Source organism: Mobula birostris, chromosome 1, assembly GCF_030028105.1.
Source record: "Mobula birostris isolate sMobBir1 chromosome 1, sMobBir1.hap1, whole genome shotgun sequence".
NCBI classification, from domain to species: Eukaryota; Metazoa; Chordata; class Chondrichthyes; order Myliobatiformes; family Myliobatidae; genus Mobula; species Mobula birostris.
The window spans coordinates 207674543-207697295 of record NC_092370.1 but is presented as its reverse complement, the minus strand read 5'-3'; the positions used below and the strand labels follow the sequence as shown (position 1 = coordinate 207697295).

At 42.9% G+C, this 22753-nt stretch overlaps 1 protein-coding gene across 5 annotated transcripts in view; it reads left to right on the top strand.

Moving 5' to 3' along the window:
* Positions 1–692: 692 nt before the first annotated feature.
* Positions 693–22753, top strand: part of LOC140203916 (tumor necrosis factor alpha-induced protein 2-like) — a 51037-nt gene continuing 28976 nt past the window's right edge. Inside the window, exons 1-3 of one of the 5 annotated variants that reach the window (XM_072270051.1) lie at positions 693–1179; positions 11499–11596; positions 19284–19484. In XM_072270051.1, coding sequence (XP_072126152.1) covers positions 11572–11596; positions 19284–19484 — 226 coding nt within the window. In that variant the 5' untranslated portion in view covers positions 693–1179; positions 11499–11571. The other 4 variants (XM_072270062.1, XM_072270073.1, XM_072270077.1 and 1 more) reach the window with 4 other exon arrangements.

The following is a 22753-nucleotide window of genomic DNA, read 5'->3' as shown; positions in this document are numbered from 1 at the left end:
ACCTCATCCCTGGAGGAGGAAGGATCTTTGAAGATGGGCAACAACTTGAAATATTGGCCCAGGACAGGGAACTCTAGCAATCTGCTGTTAGCAGCCTATGCCCTAGTAGGGGGGATGGGCTTAAAATGAAGATTCTCTCAGTTATTAAGCTGCATACCTTCTCCTTATTCTGCTTGTTAATTCAATTGTATATTAACAGATTTTAGTAATTTATTTTAACATTAAAACTCCTTTCTTTCCAGGAAAGACCTTTAACCTTGATGTTTTCTACATTTGGATTCCTTTCATGTACCCTTCAGCGGTTGGCAAAAGAGCCATACAGATGGGAAAAATTTATTTGTACAGAATATTTTCTCATGATCTGGATGCACTTTTTTGAACGGTTATTAGAACCAGACCCAACAATAACTGAATGGGAATTTAACTATACTTTCAACTATGGGGCAATGACATTGAGAACAAACTTGCTCGTTTTTGTGCTATATAATTCCAGACTCAATGTACTTTTTATCCCGTCCAAGTGAAGGATCATTGTATGTACCAAACGTTGAAACACAAAGGTAACTTCTTTTCCACACGTCGACAGTCCTTCTGTTGCCAGGTTTTGGAGGCAATCGGCTGTTTGCGGCATTTTTCATTGGCATTACTGGCTTAGATCATTGCAACATACGATTTTAATTATTCATTGACTTCTGAATACCTCCCATAATAAAGAAGTAAAGCCGCTCGGTCGGCGGCTGGCTTTGTAAAACAGAAGTGGACCCTGAGCGTCGTTGTTCTGGATGATAAATATTACCAAACTTGTAGGATGACTTCATTACAGCCGAGCAACAAAAAAAATACTGCAATCAAAGAGACACGATTCACAGATTATTGAACGATATTCTTCTACAGCCTAATGGTTTCCTTCTCCCGACCAACAGCTACAGTCGGGCGTTTCCCACGTAATTCCCCAATGCAGATGAAGAACCATTTTCAGATCCCATTTCTCCGGGTATAAATAGAGGACTGTGAAGGATCGCGACGCCAAAGCTGCTTGTGATTGCGACGCGAAAGCTGCGTGTGATTGCGACAGCCCGCTGATTTATGGAATTAGATATTTCCATCATATTTGTCCTATTTCAACGTTAAGCAAGTGTTTAACCAGTAGACCGCAGGATTTATCATAAGACTATTTCGGTAAGTGAAAAAATTTGCAAAAATGCGCTTTAACCTTTGTCATTCGTTCTTTCGGCAACCGGCTGAGGATTAAAGTGAGGGAATGCTGGAAGTCCGAATAAAAAAAATGCCAAAATTGGGTAGCAGTTTCAAATTACTTTTTGCCCTCAAAGGGTTAGGGGATATTTGTAGGAAAAGAACCAAAATTAATGTTTTAGTTAATGTTTCGCGACGGTGAGTCAGAAATACTGAGAGATCTCCCAAAAAGATGACGAGGAAAGAAAATTTTGATGTAGGTGTACGGTCGGATGGCAGTTATGAAGGAGAAATAACTGTGGCCCTTCATTTGAAATACTGTGTTACTGTGTTTAGTGTACACATACATTAAACACAGTATTTTATATGACTTCTGGTAATTGCTGCTGTCTTTCGTTTTTGTTGAAATAATGACGGTAGTCAATGAACAAAGGGAAGATGGATTACATATGGTATTGTCTGCAGTTTCGTTTGCGCCAAATTGAAGCTAAACGCAGATTAGCGAAAACAGCCCCTTAAATTCTGCCTTGGTCATGTCCAACCTGATGGCATTAATATCAACATTTCGAATTCATGGTAAATAACCACTCCCCACTCTTCCCCTCCCCCCTTTATTTTTGCTTATCCCTCCGGTCTTGTTATCCCTTCTCTTTTCCCTTCCTCACCCTCCCTCCCTCCCCGCCCATCACCTTCACCTACCTCCGGTTCCACGTCTTTATTCCATGACCCTCTGTCCTCTCCTATCAGATTCCTTCTTCTTCAGCTTTTGCCTTTTCCATCACCTTCCAACTTCTTACATCATCCCCACTTACCCCTCCCCACTTACCCCCCCCCCACACCCCTCACCTGGATTTCTCCATCACTCATCAGCTTGCGCTCCTCCCCCTTCCTCCAACCCTTTTATTCTGGCTTCTACTCTTTTCCTTTCCAGTCCTGATGTAGGGTCTCAGCCCTAAATGTGAACTGTTGATTGCCCTCTGTAGATGCTGCCTGGCCTGATGAGTTCCTCCAGCATTTTGTGTGTGTTGCTCCAGATTTCCAGCATCTAAATTTCAATAATTCTCAGTGATTGCTCTAATTCTCTTTCAATGAAACATCTTTTCACAAAGTAGATAGAATCTGAAGCGGACGGGAACCCCACTTTCTCTGTGTGTAGAGCCAAATTCAGAACCTCCTCTCCAGGGCAGTGTGCTGTTGCGTCAATTCTGGGGATCCAGTTCGATCCTAGCCTCAACTGCTGCTTATGTGGATTTTTGCATGTTTTCCCTTTGAAAATGTGCTTTTCCCCAAGTTGCTCCTGTTTTCTCCCACATCCCAAAATTATACAGGTAAGATCACTGATGCTGCAAATTGTCCTTTAATGATAGAAACAATCAAAGGGAAGTTGATGAGCCTGTGTGTGAGAGAGCAATTGTTAGAGCACAGAGGAATTGTCACATGGGGGAGGGGGCGCTGGGAGCGGACCCAAATGCAAGACACAGACACTGAAGTACTAGGAACAGGACAGGACTAGAGACTAGAGATAGGGACGTGACTGGATGCAGATTAGGAGCTGGGACAAGAACACAGACTTGGGCTAGGACATTGGCTAGGCAAGCTGGACCAGCCTAGGAACTGGGAACTAGGAGCCTGGGCTTGGACTCCGAGCCAGAGACTGGACAAGGACCCAGAACCTGGGTCTTGACTTGGGCTCGGACCCCGGAACTAGGCGAGGACATGACGTGGCTACAGGACTGGACATGGCTTGGGTTCCTCGAGGTGAGGACATGACGAGGCTTGGGTTTCTCGAGGCGAGGGCATAACCACCAGGCCGCGAAGAATACGGCGGTACAGTGGTAGTCTTTAAGAAAAAAGCCGAAATAAACAAGCTAATTAATTAGGTGCCACCCGGCATGTAAATGTCGGCCCAGATCAGAGGCTTTTTTTCTTAAAGATGTGCTGGGTGCGTTCCGGCCGCCACTGTACCGCTGCATTCTTCATGGCCCGGAGGTTGGAGACCCACTGGATAAGAGTACAGACTGTCACAAACATCAATATACGGCACTCACTCATGATATCCTGATAGCATGGCAGAGGCTCCACGAAAGAAGGTGAAAACGTACAAATTCCATCCGGAATGGGAAGAGGAATTTCTATTTACCTTGGTGAAAGACAAGTGTGTATGTATGTTGTGCCACCAAACACAAGCACTGACTAAAAGAGGGAATCTGGAGTGGCACCGCAACACCAACCACCAGGAATTTAAAGACTCCTACCCCCCAAAGAACGCAATCCGTGCCTGGAAAGTTGAGGAGCTGAAATCAGGGTTGAAGGCCCAGCAATCACTTTTCACAAAACATGCTGCTCAAAATAAGGCTGCTATTGAAGCATCATTTCATGTAAGTCACCTTTTGGCTAAACACAAGCTGCCTTTTACAGATGGCAATTTATTCAAGGAAGCAATGGCCATTACCACACAGACTGTTTTTAATGACTTTAAAAACAAAAACAACATCACAATCGCAATACATAATATACCGCTTGGCCCTGCAACAGTGACAAGGAGGGTGGAGTCACTGTCAGAGGACATGGATATTTTTCACTACAATTTGATGAATCCCTGGATGTAATGCAAACAGCTCAGCTTGTTGTATTTGTCAGAATGGCTTTCCAGGATTTTACAACAAAGGAGGACTTTCTCACTCTTTTGCAATTAAAGGAGAGAACAAGGGGTGAGGATATTTACAATGAGTTTAAAAAATATGTCCGTGAAAATGACAACCCCATTCATAAACTGGTGGTAATTACTACTGATGGGGCCCCAGCAATGTGCAGTGTATGCGTTAGTTTTATAGCCCTAAAAATCAGTGCCTACTTCGGGTCAACTTCTCTATGTGAAATTGCATTTTCACAGATGAAAAATTATTAAATCTAAGTACAGGAGCTGTCTTACTGACAGACACCACACAGGCTGTCTCAGACTGGCTGTCTGTAGTTATGAGCCAAATTTCAGGGAACTAGCAATAAGTATTCAGCCCCAGTCATCACACTGAGTACAACAGTCAATTTTTGTTCATTTATTTTTCATGTTGAATTGAAATTAAATAATGAAACTCAGAATTAAAGGTGTGAAGTATTGTAATATTCTTAAAGATATGCTAGTTACAGTGTTTTCTTGTTTGAATTAATTTGAAAGTTTGACAAAAGTGTTTTGTGTAATTCAAATACAATTAGCCCAAATAAAAGGCCTCAAATAGGCAGTACAATCTGAGCTCTTTTTTTCTCTAAATGATTTAGTAGGTAGATCTTGCCTTTCACTAAGGTTGAGGTAGGGGATCTTGGGCTTAAAAAGGTTGGTGACCACTAGACTAGAGAGTGGTGTGTTTTGCTTTTATCTCAGAAGAGCTGCAAAGTAAATCCTGAGAACTATAGACCATAAGCTTAACATCTGTGCTAGGTAAGTTACTGGAAAGGATACTGGGGGATAAGATATACATGCCCTTGGAAATACTGGGATTGATTAGGGATAATCAGCATGGCTTTGTGCATGTTAGATCATGAATCTGATTGATTTTTTTAAGAAGTAACCAAGAAGGTTAATGAGTGCAGGGCAGTAGATGTGGTCTTTATGGACTTCTGTAAAGCCTTTGATAGGGATCTGCATGGTAGGTTGTTCTGGAAAGTTAGATAGCATGGAATCCAAAGAGAACTAACTAAATGGATACAAAATTGTCTTGATAGCAGGAAACAGATGGTGAAGATTGTTTTTCAGACTGGAGACCTGCAAATAGTGGTGGGTCTCAGGTATCAGTGCTCGACCGGTTGTTATTTGTCATTTATATCAGCGATTTGGAAAAGAGTGTACAAAAAATGGTTAGGAAACTTGGAGGAGTCACTGAAATCAATGATGTCATAGATGGTCATCAAAGATCTTGATTAGGTATGTAGATGGAGCAAGTAAAGGCAAATGGATTTAAATTCTGATTAGTGTGAAGTGTTGCATTTTGTGAAGACAAATTGGGTAGGATTTTCAAAGTGAATGGTGGGGTCCTGGGCCATGTTGTAGAACAGAGAGCCGTAGGAGTAAGAGCACCTAGTTCTCTGAAAGTGGTATAGCAGGTAGACAGAGTGGTGCAGAATGCTGTTGGCACACTAGCCTTCATCTGTATGGAAACTGAGCATGGAAGTTGGGATGTTATTTTGCACTTGTACAAGATGTTGGTGAGGCCACATTTGGAATATTGTGTTGCCTTCTGCTATAATCCTGCTACAGTGAAGATGTCATTAAGCTGGAAAGCATGCAGAAAAGACTTATGAAGAGATTTCCTGGAGTTATAGAGAGATTGAACAGGACAGGTCTATACTAACTGCAGCATAGGAGAATGGTGGGTGATGTATAAAATCATGAGGGGCATAAATAGGGTGACTCCATACAGTTTTTCCACTCCCGGGTTCAGGATTCAAGAGCTAGAGGACATAGGATCTTGGTCAGAGGAGAGAGGTTTAATAGTGATTTGAGGGCAGCTCTTTCACGGAAAGGATAGTCCATATAAGGAATAATTTGCCAGAGGAAGTTATTGAGGCAGGTGTATTAATAACACCTTAATGATGGATAGGAAATGTCTGGAGGGAATAAGACAAATGCAAGGAGATGGGACAAGCTTAGATGAGCATCTTGATCAGCATGGATCTGTTGGGTCAAAGGACCTGCTTCCAGGCTGTATGACTATGAGGAGTAAATGATCCTGTGTAAAATGGCTCAAAGAGAATAAATGAGAATGACTGAGTGACAGCCTGAATGAGCGAATGAGAAGAGAATGTTTCAATGGATGAATGCATTGAATGATTATAATTGCTATTATCCATGGGACACAGGGTACTTGCCCTCCATTTTATCCCACAACCTGCATCAACCATGCAGGAGATGCAAGAGCTAAATTGAATTTTATTTTTTTGAACAATAAATGTCATGTACCTATTGGCCTAGCAACACCGGTAGTGAAAAATGCTACATACTAATAGAAAAATAACAAGGACTCATGAACAGATATCCCTGTTGATATTCCAAAACTTGGAAGAAAGGATCAAAAGACACAATTTTTTAACTTTAACACCCACATTTGGAGTGAGAAGGACATATCACGGGACCTCAGAGATGCCACAATAGCTTCAAGAAAAGAGTCAAATCCAAATGCAGTAACTATAGAGGGCTCACCCTGCTGTTGGTTACAGGCAAAGACAATGCAAGAGACCTCAAACATTTCCCCCACATCCTAAAAGATACTCCCAAAATTGTAGTATGGATCCAATAGACAATAGGTGCAGGAGTAGGCCATTCAGCCCTTCGAGCCAGCACCGCCATTCACTGTGATCATGGCTGATCATCCACAATCAGTACCCTTTTCCTGCCTTCTCCCCATATCCCTTCACTCCGCTATCTTTAAGAGCTCTATCTAACTCTTTCTTGAAGGAATCCAGAGAATTGGCCTCCACTGCCTTCTGAGGCACAGCATTCCATAGAACCACAACCCTCTGTGAGAAAGTTTTTCCTCAACTCTGTTCTAAATTGTCTACTCCTTATTCTTAAACTGTGGCCTCTGGTTCTGGAATCAATCAACCAATCAAATCAATTCATTTCTGAATCAATTCTGATCCTGTCCATTTATGCATACAGTGGACATATTCTGTACCACATAATCACTCCAAATGAAATACAGGAAACAGAGTCAATCATGGCCTCACAAAAGCCTTTGACTCCAATAAAATTTGTTTATCCACAAAATTTTGTTTCTACTTTGCACGATTACATCTGCAGCATGGTGACAATGTGGGCCATAATCTTGATTAGTGTGACTACAACAAAGCCAATCTCAGTGGAAACTAATGGCATCACCATAATTGCTTTCCTAATGGTTCCTAATTTTATTGATGCCGTAAATCTATGACAAATTCCTGCTGGAGTGAAACTAATCTACAGAGACAGCTCGACCTATGCTGTTTCAGTCCTGAACCACAGTTACTTCAATTTCAGGCTGCAGTAAATAAACAGTAGTCAAGTCAAGTCAAGTTTATTCTTATTTCAACGATAAGCTGCTGGTACAGTACACAGTAAAAACAGGGTCCTCCAAGACCCTGTTGCTACATGAAACAACACAAAACTACACTAAACTATGTGAGACAGCACAAGGCTACACTAGACAATGTAAAACAACATTAAAACTGCACTGGACTACAGACCTGCACAGGACTACATAAAGTGCATAAAACAGTGCAGGGCAGCACAATAATTAATAAACAAGACAATAGACACAGTAGAGGACAAATTACAATATAATAATAAATGATGTAGATGTCAGTCTAGACTCTGAGTATTGAGGAGTCTGATGGCTTGGGGGAAGACACTGTTGCACAGTTTGGTTGTGAGAGCCTGAATGCTTCAGTACCTTTTGCCAGATGGCAGGAGGGAGAAGAGTTTGTATGAGGGGTGCGTGGGGTCCTTCACAATGCTGTTGGCTTTACGGGTGCAGCGTGTGGTGTAAATGTCTGTAATAGTGGGAGGAGAGACCCCGATGATCTTCTGAGCTGACCACTGCAGGGTCTTGCGATCCAAGATGGTGCAATTCCCAAACCAGGCAGCGATGCAGCTGCTCAGGATGCTCTCGATACATCCTCTGTAGAATGCGGTGAGGATGGGAGGTGGGAGATGGACTTTTCTCAGCCTTCGCAGAAAGTAGAGACGCTGCTGGGCTTTCTAGGCTATAGAGTTGGTGTTGAGGGACCAGGTGAACACCAAGAAATCTGGTGCTCTTAACGATCTCAACTGTGGAGCCGTCAATGTTTAGCAGAGAGTGCTCACTTCGTGCTTTCCTGAAGCCAACAACCATCTCTTTTGTTTTGTTCACACTCAGAGACAGGTTGTTGGCTGTGCACCAGTCCGTTAGCCGCTGCACCTCCTCTCTGTATGCTGACTCATCGTTCTTGCTGATGAGACCCACCACGGTCGTGTCATTGGCGAACTTGATGATGTGATTCGAGCTGTGTATTGCTGGCACAGTCCTGGGTCAGCAGAGTGAACAGCAGTGGACTGAGCACACAGCCCTGGGGGGGCCCCCATGCTCAGTGTGATGGTGTTGGAGATGCTGCTTCCGATCTGGACTGACTGAGGTCTCCCAGTCAGGAAGTCTAGGATCCAGTTGCAGAGGGCCCAGCAGTTTCAGCTTTCCAATCAGGTGCTGAGGAATGATTGTGTTGAATGCTGAACTGAAGTCTATGAACAGCATTCAAACGTATATGTCTTTTTCGTCCAGGTGGAGGGTGGTGGCGATGGCATCGTCTGTTGAGCGGTTGGGACAATACGTGAACTGCAGGGGGTCCAGGGGCTTACGTATGCATATGTTCAAGAGCCAAGTTCCAAGATATTGTCGATGCATTCAGAGAATTTAAGATACCAGGCCTTACATCAAACAATCACTAAACAAAAAAAATCCACTAGCCTGCTCTCTTGTCCAATAGCTTCCTCTGGAAAAACAATCAGTGCAAGACCTTGGAAAACATACAGCACTCTGCTCATAACTTGGGAGCCACCAGAGGCAGACATTGATGATGAAATTCAGCAGTGCATTATATAGACCAGTGCAGCCACTTCAATCCCTGGTCCTGATCCCCCTTTACACTTCTACTCCCCATCAGAAAAGCCTTAAAGCTCCGTGTTTCTTTCTGGATAACAGACCAAACCAGTTCCCCTCCATCACTACCCTCCTCCATCTGGTAGAACTGGATTTCCCCTTCAACAATTTCTCCTTGGGCTCCCCTCACTTTCTCCAATCCCAAGGTGTAGCCACGGGCACCGCATGGGCCCAGCTATGCCCCCCTTTACATTAGCTGCGTGGAACAGTCAATGTTCCAAGCCTACGCTGATAAACACTCCACAACTTTCTATACTATATCAACAACTGCATTGGTACAGCTTCCTGCATCCATACTGAGCTTGTCAGTTTCATCAACTTGCCTCCAATTTCCAACCTCCCCTCAAATTTACTTGGTCCATCTCTGATACCTTTCTCACCTTTCTTGATCTCTCTGTCTCTATCTCTGGAGACAGACTGTCTATTGAAATCTTTTACAGACCTACGGAATCTCACTGTAATCTTAACTATATCTCTTCCCACTTTGTCACTTGTAAAAATGCCATTCCCTTTTCTCAGTTCCTCCGGCTCCACTGCATCTGTTCCCAGGATGAGACTTTCCACTCAAGAACATCTGAGATGTCCTCCTTTTCCAAAGTAAGGAGTTTCCCTTGCACCACCAGAATGCTGCATCTCCTCCATTTCCCAAACATCTGTTCTCACTCTAACCTCTCACCATCATAACAGGGATGGGTTTCCCCTTGTCCTTACCAACCATTCTATGAGCCTGCATATGCAGCACATCATTCACTGTAACCTCCTCCGTCTTTAACAGGATCCTACTACTGAGCACACCTTTTCCTCTGGGATTGCTCTCTACATGACCTCATCATTCATCCCTCCCCACTAATCCCCCTCCTGTCCCTGCAAGCAGATTAAGTGCCATATCTGCCTCTACACTTCCTCCCTCACCACCATTCAGGGTCCCACACTGTCCTTGCAGGATGGAAAACACTTCACCTGTGAGTTTGTCAAGGTCATCTATTTTATCTGGTGTCCTTGGTGCGGCCTCCTTTACATTGGTGACACCCAACGTAGATTAGTGGATAGCTTTGTTGAGCACCTTCACTCTGCCCACTGCAAAAAGCAGGATTTATTGGTGGCCACCCATTTCAGCAGACTTCCCCTTACCATATGTTGGTCTTTGGCCTCCTCTACTGCCACGATGAGGCCACAGCCAGGTTGGAGTTGCAACACCTTATATTCTATCTGGATAGCCACCAACCTAATGGCATGAACAACAGCTTCTACAATATTTCCCCTTCCCCCTTTCTCTCCTTCCCCTTTTTCCATTGCCCATTTTGGTTCCCTCTTATCACTTTTCTTCTCCTCACCTGCCTCTGGTGCCCCTCCTCCTTCCCTTTCTTCCATAGTCAACTATCTCCTGTCAAATGTCTTCTTTTCGCCCTTTACCTCTTCCACCTATTATTTCTCAGCTTCTCAGTTCATCTCAAATCCCTTCACCTGCAGAAATCTGCCAGAAGAGCCCACATTGGCCTTGTCAACACCTCATAATTTACATGAAAAGGAGTATGATGAAGATATCCTTGACCTCAAGGGACTGGCTAATAAGGAATTTAGTACATTGAATCCTTTTGCCTGGTGTTTTTTCCCCATCAGTTGTGTTCCTATGTTAAGAGAGCTTAAGTTAAAAGTTTAGTTACATTTTTCACATGTACATCAAAACATACTATGAAACACATCACTTGTGTCAAATCAAATCGGTGAGAATTATGCTGGGCAGCCCACAAGAAGCACCAGGCTTCCTACACCAACATAGCATTCCTACAACTCACTAACCTTAATCTAATGTTTTTGGACTGTGGGAGGAAGCTAGACGGCCCAGAGGAAACCCACGCGGTCACGGGGAGAATGTACAAACCCCTCACAGACAGGGGTGGGAATCGATGATTGCCCGTGAGGAAAATAAAGTAAAATAAAGTATGATTGAGCAGTAAATGTGCTTACGTTCTGAATCCAGCACTGCAGAGTGATTGTGCTAACTGCTATCCTACCATGCTGTTACTTCAGGAATATTTGTATGTCTGAGCAACAAATTTAACAGAAAATTAAAAGCAAGCCACAAATACAATATGGTGTCAATGGTTCACCTTCATTTTGCTGAACTTGTTGCTGTCTGTATTCATACCTCTGTAGATGTTTAATGGAATTTACAAGCTGGTAAAATTATTTATTATTTATTTAGGGATACAGTGTGGAGCAGGCCTTCCAGCCCAACAAGCCGCACTACCCTACATCCCAACTATTTAACCCTAGCCTAATCAAAGAACAATTTACAACGATCAATTAACCTACTAAATGGTACTTCTTTGGATTGTGGCCAAAACCAGAGCACCCGGAGGAAACCCACATGCTCACAGAAAGGACGTACAAACTTCTTACAGAAGACACTGGAATTCAACTCTGAGCTGTAACTGCTACCTTACCACAGCCTCCAGCTGCCTCTTCCTTTCCCGTGTTATCATGTTACCCTGTGTAACATCCTTATCATGTTTTTATCTATCAGAGTACTTTTGCTTCCTCTTCAGAGCCAAAATCAACCAACCAAAGATATCTTTATGACAATAAGCACTGGAATTTACTTTAGAAAAATAACATCTTTATGTCTTTGGTGTTTAGGCTCATAGTGACATTGGAAACTAACTCTGAGGCCAAATCAGGACAGAATTCGGCACCAACTGGCTTCACACAGATGAAGAAATTTAAGAATCACATAGGTAAGCCTTCGGACTAATCACTGGCATTTAAAGTTCATTTTACAAACACACAATTGTCATTGTTTAAGACCCAGATAATCCAATTACAAACAAGAATTAAAAGAGATAAAATACACAGTGTATTTTATAGTGTAGTACTTTAGTCCATTTAGTCCATTTTATAGTTAATTGTAAATGGTGATTTTTCTTTATATTTTGTACTCTCTGTATTGCAAATGCAGCATCTGCTTTAATCTAAAAATATATTATAAAACAGAGTGCCCAAAAGAGAGTCTAATGTAAATTTTCCCAATTAAAAATTATTAAGATTTTTTCAAATCTATTTTTAACGTACTAAATATTTGGATGAACTTGATCTAAATACCTTTGGCCCACCTGAATCACAAAGGGAAACTGAAAATTTGTTCACCAAGTTTCTATGGGAGAAGAGCTGCAATTTAAAACAGTCTTACAAATATATCCAAGAGAAAGAACTCAGTTCAGTGCGATTGCGAAGATATTATTACAGAGATTTTTCCACAGTGACCAAGGAATCATATTTTTGCGGCTGCTTCAGGCGGAATGGGAATATCTTTCTTTCTTAATCTAAAGATGGCTAAGGTTTGAACCAAATCATGACTGCCCTGGACATGGTATCATCAAGCATTGCTTCAACATTCTTCACTCAAAAGAAAATTGCACATTTGACTTTTAAACTCCCTTTAAATTTCCTGGCAGCTTGTACAATATAAATCTATTGACAGTGCAACAATTATTAATAAGGCTCTAAGTCTTCCTGTCTAATTTTTAAACTCTCTGTCAATAAATGCCACAAGTAATATTGAACTAAAAGAAGAAATCCCAATAATGCTGCTCATAAATTTGGATACAGAAACATTATGCAAAGACATAAGATTATTAGTCGAAAAGTTATGATCACATACACTTGAGGCTACAATGACTGGCAATGCTGTACAGAAAATGTCCTTACCTCTCAAATACTTATTATCCATCTGATCTACCTTTTCAATTTAAACAACCTAAATTGGTATCCTGTTCAACCTAGTGGAGCATTAACAAGATTCAAGGACAATCATTGAAACTTGTTGGCCTTAATTTCAAAACTCAGAACTTCTCCCATGGACAGCTAATGTTGGTTGCTCCAAAGCTGTAGATAAAAATAACCTCTATGTTATGGAAAGCAGAAAGCTGGGGGAAGGGAAAGATGTGCTTGGTGGTGGGATCCCGTAGGAGGTGACGGAAGTTACGGAGAATTATACGTTGGACACGGAGGCTGGTGGGGTGTTAGGTGAGGACAAGAGGAACCCTATCCCGAGTGGGAGGATGGGGTGAGAGCAGATGTGCGTGAAATGAGAGAGATACATTTGAGGGCAGAGTTGATGGTGGAGGAAGGGAAGCCCCTTTCTTTAAAAAAGGAAGATATCTCCTTTGTCCTGGAATGAAAAGCCTCATTCTGAGAGCAGATGCAGCAGAGACGGAGGAATTGAGAGAAGGGGATGGTACAAATGTCTTATGGTCTTATGGTATGGAGGTTCAGTGCACAGAATTGCAAGAGGCTGCAGAGGGTTGTAGAACTCAGCCATGGGCACAACCTTCCCCACCATCAAGGATATCTCGAAGCAGCGATGCCTCAAGAAGGCAGCGTCCATTATTAAGGACCCTCACCATCCAGGACATGCTCACTTCTTGTTACTACCATCAGGGAAGAGGTGCAATGATTTGGGAATGTTCCTCACTGTCAGATTTCTGAATGATCCATGAACACTGCCTTATTACTCCCTTTTTCTGAAAATGTGTTTATTTTTGTAACTTCTAGATTTTTATGTCACTGCCACATTTCACTCGTATACGTTGGTGATAGTAAATCTGATTCTGATTCCTTAAAATACAAGAAGATATGTCTGGAAATATTCAGCAGGTCAGACTACATCTGAGGGGAGAGAGACTGGCTTACTGTTTCAGGTCAAAGATCTTCTGTCAGATCCTGAACTGCTAACTCTGTTTCTCTTCCCACAGGTTTGGTCTGACCTGTTGGGTATTGCTAGTGTTTTCTGTTTTTACTTTAGTTACAAAAATATAGTATTCTGTTAAATAAGGTTCCATACTATTCTAATAAATTAAACTAGCATTGAATTACAATATTGATTTGCAAAGGAAGACAGATCCCTTCGTACATCCACATAGACACATTTGTTTATTTTGATTCAGCTTATTAATTAAGGCACAGAGAGAGGCCATCTAATCCACGGGGTCTTTGCTGATCCAAAACAAAACAATCCCATCAACTCTCCTTTCCTTCCCATTTCTCTTTACCCCCACGTTACTTCATGTATCCTCATCAAACCATATTTAGTCACTTAGTAGGGGAATGTTCTCCAATTAACCTGCCAGCACATTGGAGGCACAAGGGTCTGCAGATGTAGGAAGCTGGAGCAAGAGACGATCTGCTGGAATAACTCAGGGGTCAAGCAGCGTCTGTGGGAGGAAAGGAATCGTCATGATGTGGGATTTTGACCTGAAACATCAACAGCTGTTTTCCTCCCATAGATATCGCTTGACCTGCTGAGGGATTGCTTGTTGTACCCCCGGCACATCTTTGGGAGGATATCAGATCATCTGGCAGAAACTCACCTGGTGACAGCAAGCACATACAAATCCCACACAGACAGTGGCCATTGTCTAGATCAAACCTTGGATCTGTGATGCTGCAGCAGGAAATGTTGTGTTTCTCTGCCACCTGATTATCTTTGCGAGGAAGGCATCAATCAGAAAGCAGGTTATGGCATTGCATAGGAATAGTACTAGGCCATTCAGCCCATCCAGTCTGTTCCATCATTTGATCACAGCTGATTTATTTTCCCTCTCAACCTCATTCTCCTGCCCTTTCTAATCAATAACCTATCAACCTCCGCTATAAATATACCCAACGACTGGGCCTCCACAGCTATCTTGGGCAGTGAATGCACAGATTCACCATCTTCTGGCTAAAGAAATTCCTTTCCACTTCTGTTCCAAAGGAACATCCTTCTCTTTTACTATTAGAAGCATCCACTGCACATTCACTCTATCTAGACCTTTCAATATTGGTAGGTTTCTTTGGGAATCCCCCCCCCTCATTCTTCTAAACTCCATTGAGTATCAGCCCACAGCCATAAACATGCCTCACCCATTAGCTCTTTCATTCCTGGGATGATTTTCGTAAACCTCTTCTGGACCCTCTCCAATGCCAGTAAAGCCTTTCTTAGATATGGGGCCCAAAGCTACTCACAATGTAGTCTGATAAATGCCTTATAAAGCCTCAGTATTATATCCTTGCATTTATATTCCAGTCCTCTTGAAACGAGGACCTTTCCTACTACTGACTCAAGTTGAAAGTTAACCTTGAGGGAATCCTGCAAAAGGACTCCCAAGCCCCTTTACACCTCTAATTTCTGAATTCAATCCCCATTTAGAAAATAGTCTACCCTTTATTCCTTTGACCAAGGTACATGACCATATACTTCCCTACACTATATTCCATCTGTTTCTTTGTACATTCTCTCAATTTGTCCAAGTTCTCCTGCAGACTTCCTGCTTCCTCAACACTGCATGCCCCTCCACCAAACTTTGTATCATCTTCAGACTTAACCATAAAGCCATCAATTCCATCATCCAGATTATTATCATGTAACAAAAAAGAGCACTGACTCCTGTGGAACTCCACTAGTCACTAGAAACCAATCAGAAAACACTTTTTTAAAAATTCTGTTAGCCATCCCTTCCCACTGATCTCCCTCCTGGCACTTATCCTTGTAAGCGGAACAAGTGCTACACATGCCCTTACACTTCCTCCCTCACCACCATTCAGGGCCCCAGACAGTCCTTCCAGGTGAGGCAACACTTCACCTGCGAGTCTGCTGGTGTGATATACTGCGTCCAGTGCTCCCGGTGTGGCCTTTTATATATTGGTGAGACCCGACACTGATTGGGAGACCGTTTCACTGAACACCTAGCTTTGTCCGCCAGAGGAAGCAGGATCTCCCAGTGGCCATACATTTTAATTCCATGTCCCATTCCGATATGACAATCCATGGGCTCTTCTACTGTCGAGATGAAGCCACACTCAGGTTGGAGGAACAACACCTTATATTCCGTCTGGGTAGCCTCCAACCTGATGGCATGAACATTGACTTCTCTAACTTCCATTAATGCCCCTCCTCCCCTTCTTACCCCATCGCTCCTATTTATTTATTTCTTCTTCTCTCTTTTCTTCTCAAAATAACTCCTTGCCTGTTCTCCATCTTCCTCTGATACTCCCCTCCCCCTTTCTTTCTTCCAAGGCCTTCCGTCCCATGATCCTCCCCCTTCTCCAGCTCTGTATCCCTTTTGCTAATCAACTTTCCAGCTCTTAGCTTCATCCCTCCCCCTCCTGTCTTCTCTTATCATTTCAGGTCTCCCCCTCCCCCTCCCGCTCCCACTTCCAATCTCTTACTATCTCTTTTCTCAATCAGTCCTGACGAAGGGTCTTGACCCGAAACATTGACTGTACTTCTTCCTGTGGATGCTGCCTGGCCTGCTGCGTTCCACCAGTATTTTGTGTGTGTTGCTTTGATCCTGGATTTCCTTATTTGCAGACCCCAATTAGTTTGGATTGGCAACAACATCTCCTCTATGGTCTCCATCAGCAGAGGTGCACCATAGGGGTGTGTGCTTAGACCCCTGCTCTATTCGCTTTACACCTATGATTGTTTGGCTAAGCACAGCACCAATGCCATATTCAGGTTTGCTGATGATACCACTATTGTGGGCTGAATCAAGGTGGTGATGAATCAGCATATAGGAGGGTGTCATAATGGGGGAGTGCTAGGAGCAGACCCAAATGCAAGACACAGACACTGAAGTACTAGGAACAGGACTTAACTAGAGTTAGGGACGTGACTGGATGCAGATTAGGAGCTGGGACAAGAACACAGACTTGGGTTAGGACAAGAACACAGACTTGGGCTAGGACATTGGTTAGGCAAGCGGGACCAGGACTAGGAACTGGGAACTAGGAGCCTGGGCTTGGACTCTGAGCCAGAGACTGAACAAGGACCCAGAACCTAGGTCTTGACTCGGGCTCGGGCCCCGAAACTAGGCGAGGACATGATGGGGCTACAGGACTGGGCATGGCTTGGGTTCCTCGAGGCGAGGACATGACGAGGCTTGGGTTCCTCAAGGCAAACACATGATGAGCCTTGGGTTCCTCGAGGCAAGGACATGAACACAGAGCCTTGGTCTCGAGCACAGGAACATGGAGCCTTGGACTTGAGAGACAGGAACGTGGAACACAGAGCCGGGACCCCTCCTTGGGAACAGAACGTAGGGCCCGGACTCGTACACAGAATGCTGAACATGACGAGACGGTTCCCAACACTAGGTATCGGCAAACGGCCAGACTTACCTAGCGAAGGCGTGGACACAGAGACAGTTCCAACTCAACGATAGACAGTTCCTTATCTTGACACAGCAAGGCTCCGGTCTCACTCCGGTGGTTGAACTTGACAAGGTCGCAGCCTAGGCTCCAGACACAGGTTGCAGGCAAGGCTTCAGAAGGAAGGGGAAGGGAAGGGAACAGTCCAGGCTCAGGGTAACGGCAAAAACGGCCTAGCTTACCCAAAGGAGACAAGGACAGGAAGGGACAGATCCAACTGCAGGGTAACAGCAAAGGCAGCCTGACTTATCGCACAGAGGCAAGGACGGGATACTGACAAGCTGCTACCTAGTGTTGGGAACCGTCGCTGCGTCCACGCCTTCACTAGGTAAGTCCGGCCATTTGCCATAACCTAGTGTTGGGAACTGTCTCGTCGTGTTCAGCATTCTGTGTATGAGTTCCGGCCCTACATCCTGTTCCCAAGGAGGGGTCCCGGCTCTGTGTTCCATGTTCCTGTCTCTCAAGTCCAAGGCTCCATGTTCCCATGCTCGAGACCAAGTTTCTGTCTTCATGTCCTCTCCTCAAGGAACCCAAGCCTCGTCATGTCCTTGCCTCAAGGAACCCAAGCCACGAAGAACACTAGCCTTGAGGAACCCAAGCCATGTCCAGTCCTGTAGCCACATCATGTCCTTGCCTGGTTCTGGGGTCCGAGCCCGAGTCAAGACCCAGGTTCTGGGTCCTTGTCCAGTCTCTGGCTCGGAGTCCAAGCCCAGGTTCCTAGTTCCCAGTTCCTAGTCCTGGTCCTGCTTGCCTAGCCGATGTCCTAGCCCAAGTCTATGTTCTTGTCCCAGCTCCTAGTCTGCATCCAGTCACGTCCCTAACCCTAGTCAAGTCCTGTTCCTAGTACTTCAGTATCTGTGTCTTGCATTTGGGTCCGCTCCCAGCACTCCCTCATTATGACAGAACAGTCCAGCCCAAGATCAGAATCATGTGCCTCAATTAAGGCACACAACAGGTCAAGGGAAAACCAGAAAACCGGAGAACCTGGAATAAGGAACGATGGACCGGACCGTGAACCGGAATCCGGCCTTCACGGACCGGACCATGACAGCGGGAGATTAAAAATTTGGCTGAGTGGTGTCGTAATAACAACCTCTCACTCAATGTCAGCAAGGCCAAGGAACTGATTATAGACTTCAGGCGAGGGAATCCAGAGGGCTATGGGCCAGTCCTCATTGGAGGATCAGAGGTAGAGAAAGTGAGCAACTTTAAATTCCTGGCTGTTACTATTTCAGAGGATTTGTCCAGGACCCACTATTGTGTTAGCACAACACCACCTCTGCTTCCTCAGGAGTCTTAAGAGATTCACAGAGAGACTTTGACAAACTTCTATAGATGTGCAGTGGAGAGTGTATTGATTGGCTGCATCACATTCTGGTATGGAAATACCAATGCCTTTGAACGGAAAATCCTACAAAAGGAGGTGGATTTGGCCCAGTCCATCATGGGTAAAAGCCTCCCAATCACTGAGCACATCTACATGAAACACTGTCATAGGAAAGCAGCATCTATCATCAGAGATCCCCACCACCCAGGTCATGCTCTCTTATCACTGTTGCCATCAGGTAGAAGGTACAGGTGCCTCAGAACTCGCACCACCAGGTTCAAGAACAGTTACTACCACTTAACCATCAGGTGCTTGAATAAAAGGGAATGCCTGCAGTCAGTTTCCCATCATTGAAAAGTCCCCACAACCAATGACCTCACTTTAAGGCCATATTATCTCATGTTCTCGTTATTTGTTGCTATTTATTTATATTTTCATTTGCACAGTTTGTTGTCTTCTGTACTCTGGTTGATCTTTCATTGATCCTGTTATAGATACCATGCTATAGATTTGCTGAGTATGCCCACAGGAAAATGAATCTCAGGGTCATATATAGTGATATTTATGTACTTTGATAATAAATTTTACTTTGAACTTAGAACATTAAAATTGAGTAAAATCATATATTGTGCACAGGCAAAATTAAAGATAATTATATTAGATGTAATTTTTGCATGCATATTTGTTTTTAGTGTGTATGTTTTTATCGGTTAGTTTACCTACATAATTTTAATCCTTTAATTATATTATTAATGGAATAAATTTATATTTTAGATTTTGCTTCATTTACAAAAAGTGCTGTAACACCTGTATGCATGGAAATAAATGCAAACAAAATTATTGCAATAAAAATACATTCAATGTCAATTATGTTAGCTGGCTTTTAAATACAACTTATTCTTTTCCAGTGGGAAACAAGATAGCCTGTATGCAGAAGGCTGACAGTTCTGGAATAGGTTCTAAACCTAAAGTGAAGAAACACAATAGGCTAAGGGCCATTTTCTCACTATTTTCGCATAAGAAGGAAAAAACACTTAATTCAACAGAGGACATTGTGGATATTGTAGATATCAATGGCAAAACTTGGGATTCTGCTGAAGTATTATCAGGTAAGTTTTTCATAGTTAACATAGAAAGAAAGTCCTAATGGTGTTTGTTAAATTACAAATTTTCAGGTATTAAGTTAATGATTGTTCAGGATAGGAAGGTGAGGGTATTATCTGGAGGGCATTATCAATACAGGCAGAATTTGGAAACCTTCTTAAATATTTATATTGATCTTCAAACGTTGTTGGAACATTTTACACTGTTTAAATGAAATATCCCTGAACATTTTATATAGGGTCATCTGACAATCTCTTTGCCTTATGGCAGGTATATCTGTCGGTAAATGAAATTGTAATTGAATTGCAACTGAAAGTCAAGAGATGACTAAGATACAGATGAGGAATATATATATGGTCTAAAATTCAATTTGGTCAAATACAATACTGAAGTTATAGAAACATAGAAAATCTACAGCATAATACAGGCCCTCCGGTCCACAATGCTATGCCAAACATGTACTTACTTTAGAAACAGTTTAGTTCAGTTCCCCAGAGTCCATGCAAGGAGATCAAATTTGATGCTTAAGAAACCTTTCCATGCAATATCAAAAAAGAAAGAAATGTGCAGAGGAAAATCATGGTAATACAGTTCTAACCAATCTTGTGAATGCTTCCGAATGCTTTAATGGCATTTGTGAACAAGATGTGGATTTCTTGATGTGAGAATCCTATGCTTATTAGCATTGATTTTCTGATATCCAGCTCATCCAAATGTCACATCACCACAAGGCTTAAAGTTTATTTCTGGTAATTTTTTTCAATCATATCATTACTGCCATTGTTCACGCAAAGAAAAATCAGTTTTTAGTAATGCTGAAGATCACATGCACCTCTCCCACACATACATTAGGTATTACCCAATTTTCTGCCAAAACCTTTCAGTAAACAGAACCAGTCATCATATCCTCAAAGTTTTTGTATCTGGATTCTCCTAAAAGTGAAATGGTCAGAGTCGCCACTTCCTCAAAATATGAAGCAGTTTCATGTTCAGAAATGACTAAAAACTTGGTGAAAGTTATCAGACATAAAACGTGCTGCTGATAAATGGAAGATCTCTATGCATGTATGACAGGTCCTTTCAGCACCTTGCAAATCAATAAAGTGTTTCATTCAGCTGTGAATGCAAAGGTCCTCACCAAAAATGAACATTTTCCCTCTATGCCAGTGGATGTCACAACTCAGCAGAAGCAGCTTGCAAGGTTTCTGAGACCGAGGGTGACCTGCCTTTGTCTTTGAGAGCAGCACAGGCATTTGTGTTAGCTACACATTTGAAATAACAACCAAGCACAAGTGCCAGTATGTCTCTCATATTCAGAGCTACCCTCATTCTGACAGCTTTCACTTGCTATATATTGTTGACTGCAGAAGTCACAAAAAGAACTACCAGCTGAGTGGTATACCTTCAGTTTTTAGAATTATCTTTAAGAGGCATTCCACTGCAAAAGTCCAGATATTTATAAAGATCATTCACACCCTTACAGAAACCTCCCCAGAAACATCCTTCTATGTATGCTCTTTGCACAGGCAGGCTAATTTCTGCAGCCTCTTTTCAAAGTTCTGTGCACATTCCTCCATTCCACTGGAAGGTTTTTACCTGTAGACCCTTTCCCTCCAACCCCCTTCCCACACACTCCACTCATTGCAACACACACTCATTAATAGCTACAAGAATGCTGGCATTGTTGTGGGAAATCAGCTGCGGCTTTTTAAAGCATTGGACAGACCCCTCTTGTATTGTGAACAGTTTTGGGCCCCTTATCAAAGAAGGGATATGTTGGCATTGGAGGGGGCCCAGAGGAGGTTCATGAAAATGATCCCAGGAATGAAATGGTTAATGTGTGAGGAGCACTTGATGGCTCTGGGCCTGTACTTGCTGGAGTTTAGAAGAATGAGGGGGGATCTTATTGAAACTTTGTGGTAAACCATGTATATAGATTGTAACTGGGTTACCTGTCCGGACATGCCTGGACACGTTCCTCTGCTGACTGCTCCTGTGGCTCCTCCACAGACCCCTGAATAAAGGCGATTGTGTCACTGCTCCTCCCACGGTCCAGGACAGACATACAGCATGGACGTGGGTCCATTTTACTGTTACTAAAAGCCTTTCAGTATTTACTCTACTTCCAGTCTTTTGGAGTAATTGATAGTGCATCAAACCTATCGAATATTCAAAGACCTAGATAGAGTGGATTTAGAGAGGATGTTTCTGAAAGTGGGGGATTCTAGGACCAGGGGGCACAGCCCCAGAATAGAAGGATATCCCTTTGGAACAGAGATGAGGAGGAAATTCTTTAGTCAGAGGGAGGTGAACCTGCGGAATTCATTGCCACAGATTGCTGCGGAGGCAAAGTCATCGGGTATATTGAAAGCGGAGGTTGATAGGTGCTTGATTAGTAAGGGCGTCAAAGGTTATGGCAAGAAGGTGGAAGAATGGGGTTTAAAGGAATAATAAATCAGCCATGATGGAATGGCCGAGCACACTTGAGGGGCCAAATGGCCCCAGTCTAATCCTATGTCTTATGGTATGATGGAAATTCAGTACCAATGCCCACCATTCCTGAAGCAGATTGACTTTAAAAAAGGGAATCTGCTCATGCAAAATTGGAACTGTGTTTCATCACCATTTTTGAGTGAGCCTTTTGAAACAGCATCAGCGAGACTAATACCACCATTTTAGTTTTTGGAGGCTGATGACTTCAGTCTTCCCGGTATTTAATTTAAGGAGCATTAGATGCTATGCTGGAGGAAGGATGGAGGAGTGGGGTGGGAAAGAAGTCGTTACAGGTGAAAGTCTCACTAAGATTGCACGGATAAGAACAAAATACAGTTCTGCAGTGATGGAGGATGATGGCGTAGAAACATTGGAGGGGTTGTTTTCATTAGCTATGTAATGAGCACTTAGGGTGCTATTTATGGCAATGATCAGAGCCACTTTGGTATTGTGTTACAGATGGGCACAAACTTGGGAGTGTACAATGTATACAAGGTCTTTTGACAGGAGGCTATAAACGGATTGGAGATATTCCACTTGTAACAGTATTACATTATACTTTCATTGACTTAGTAAGAAATAAAGATATATTTTCTAAACTGCCTGTAATTAAGAATATTATTTCTAATAATTGGTTCTGAGTGTGTTCTCAATTATAGAAGAAACACTTCATGCTTTGCTAATTACCAATTATGATGAGCGATTTTGATGGCAAATGGTTTACTTTTAAATATGAAGACCAATATATATGCTAACAATATTTACTGAAAGCAACAAAAAA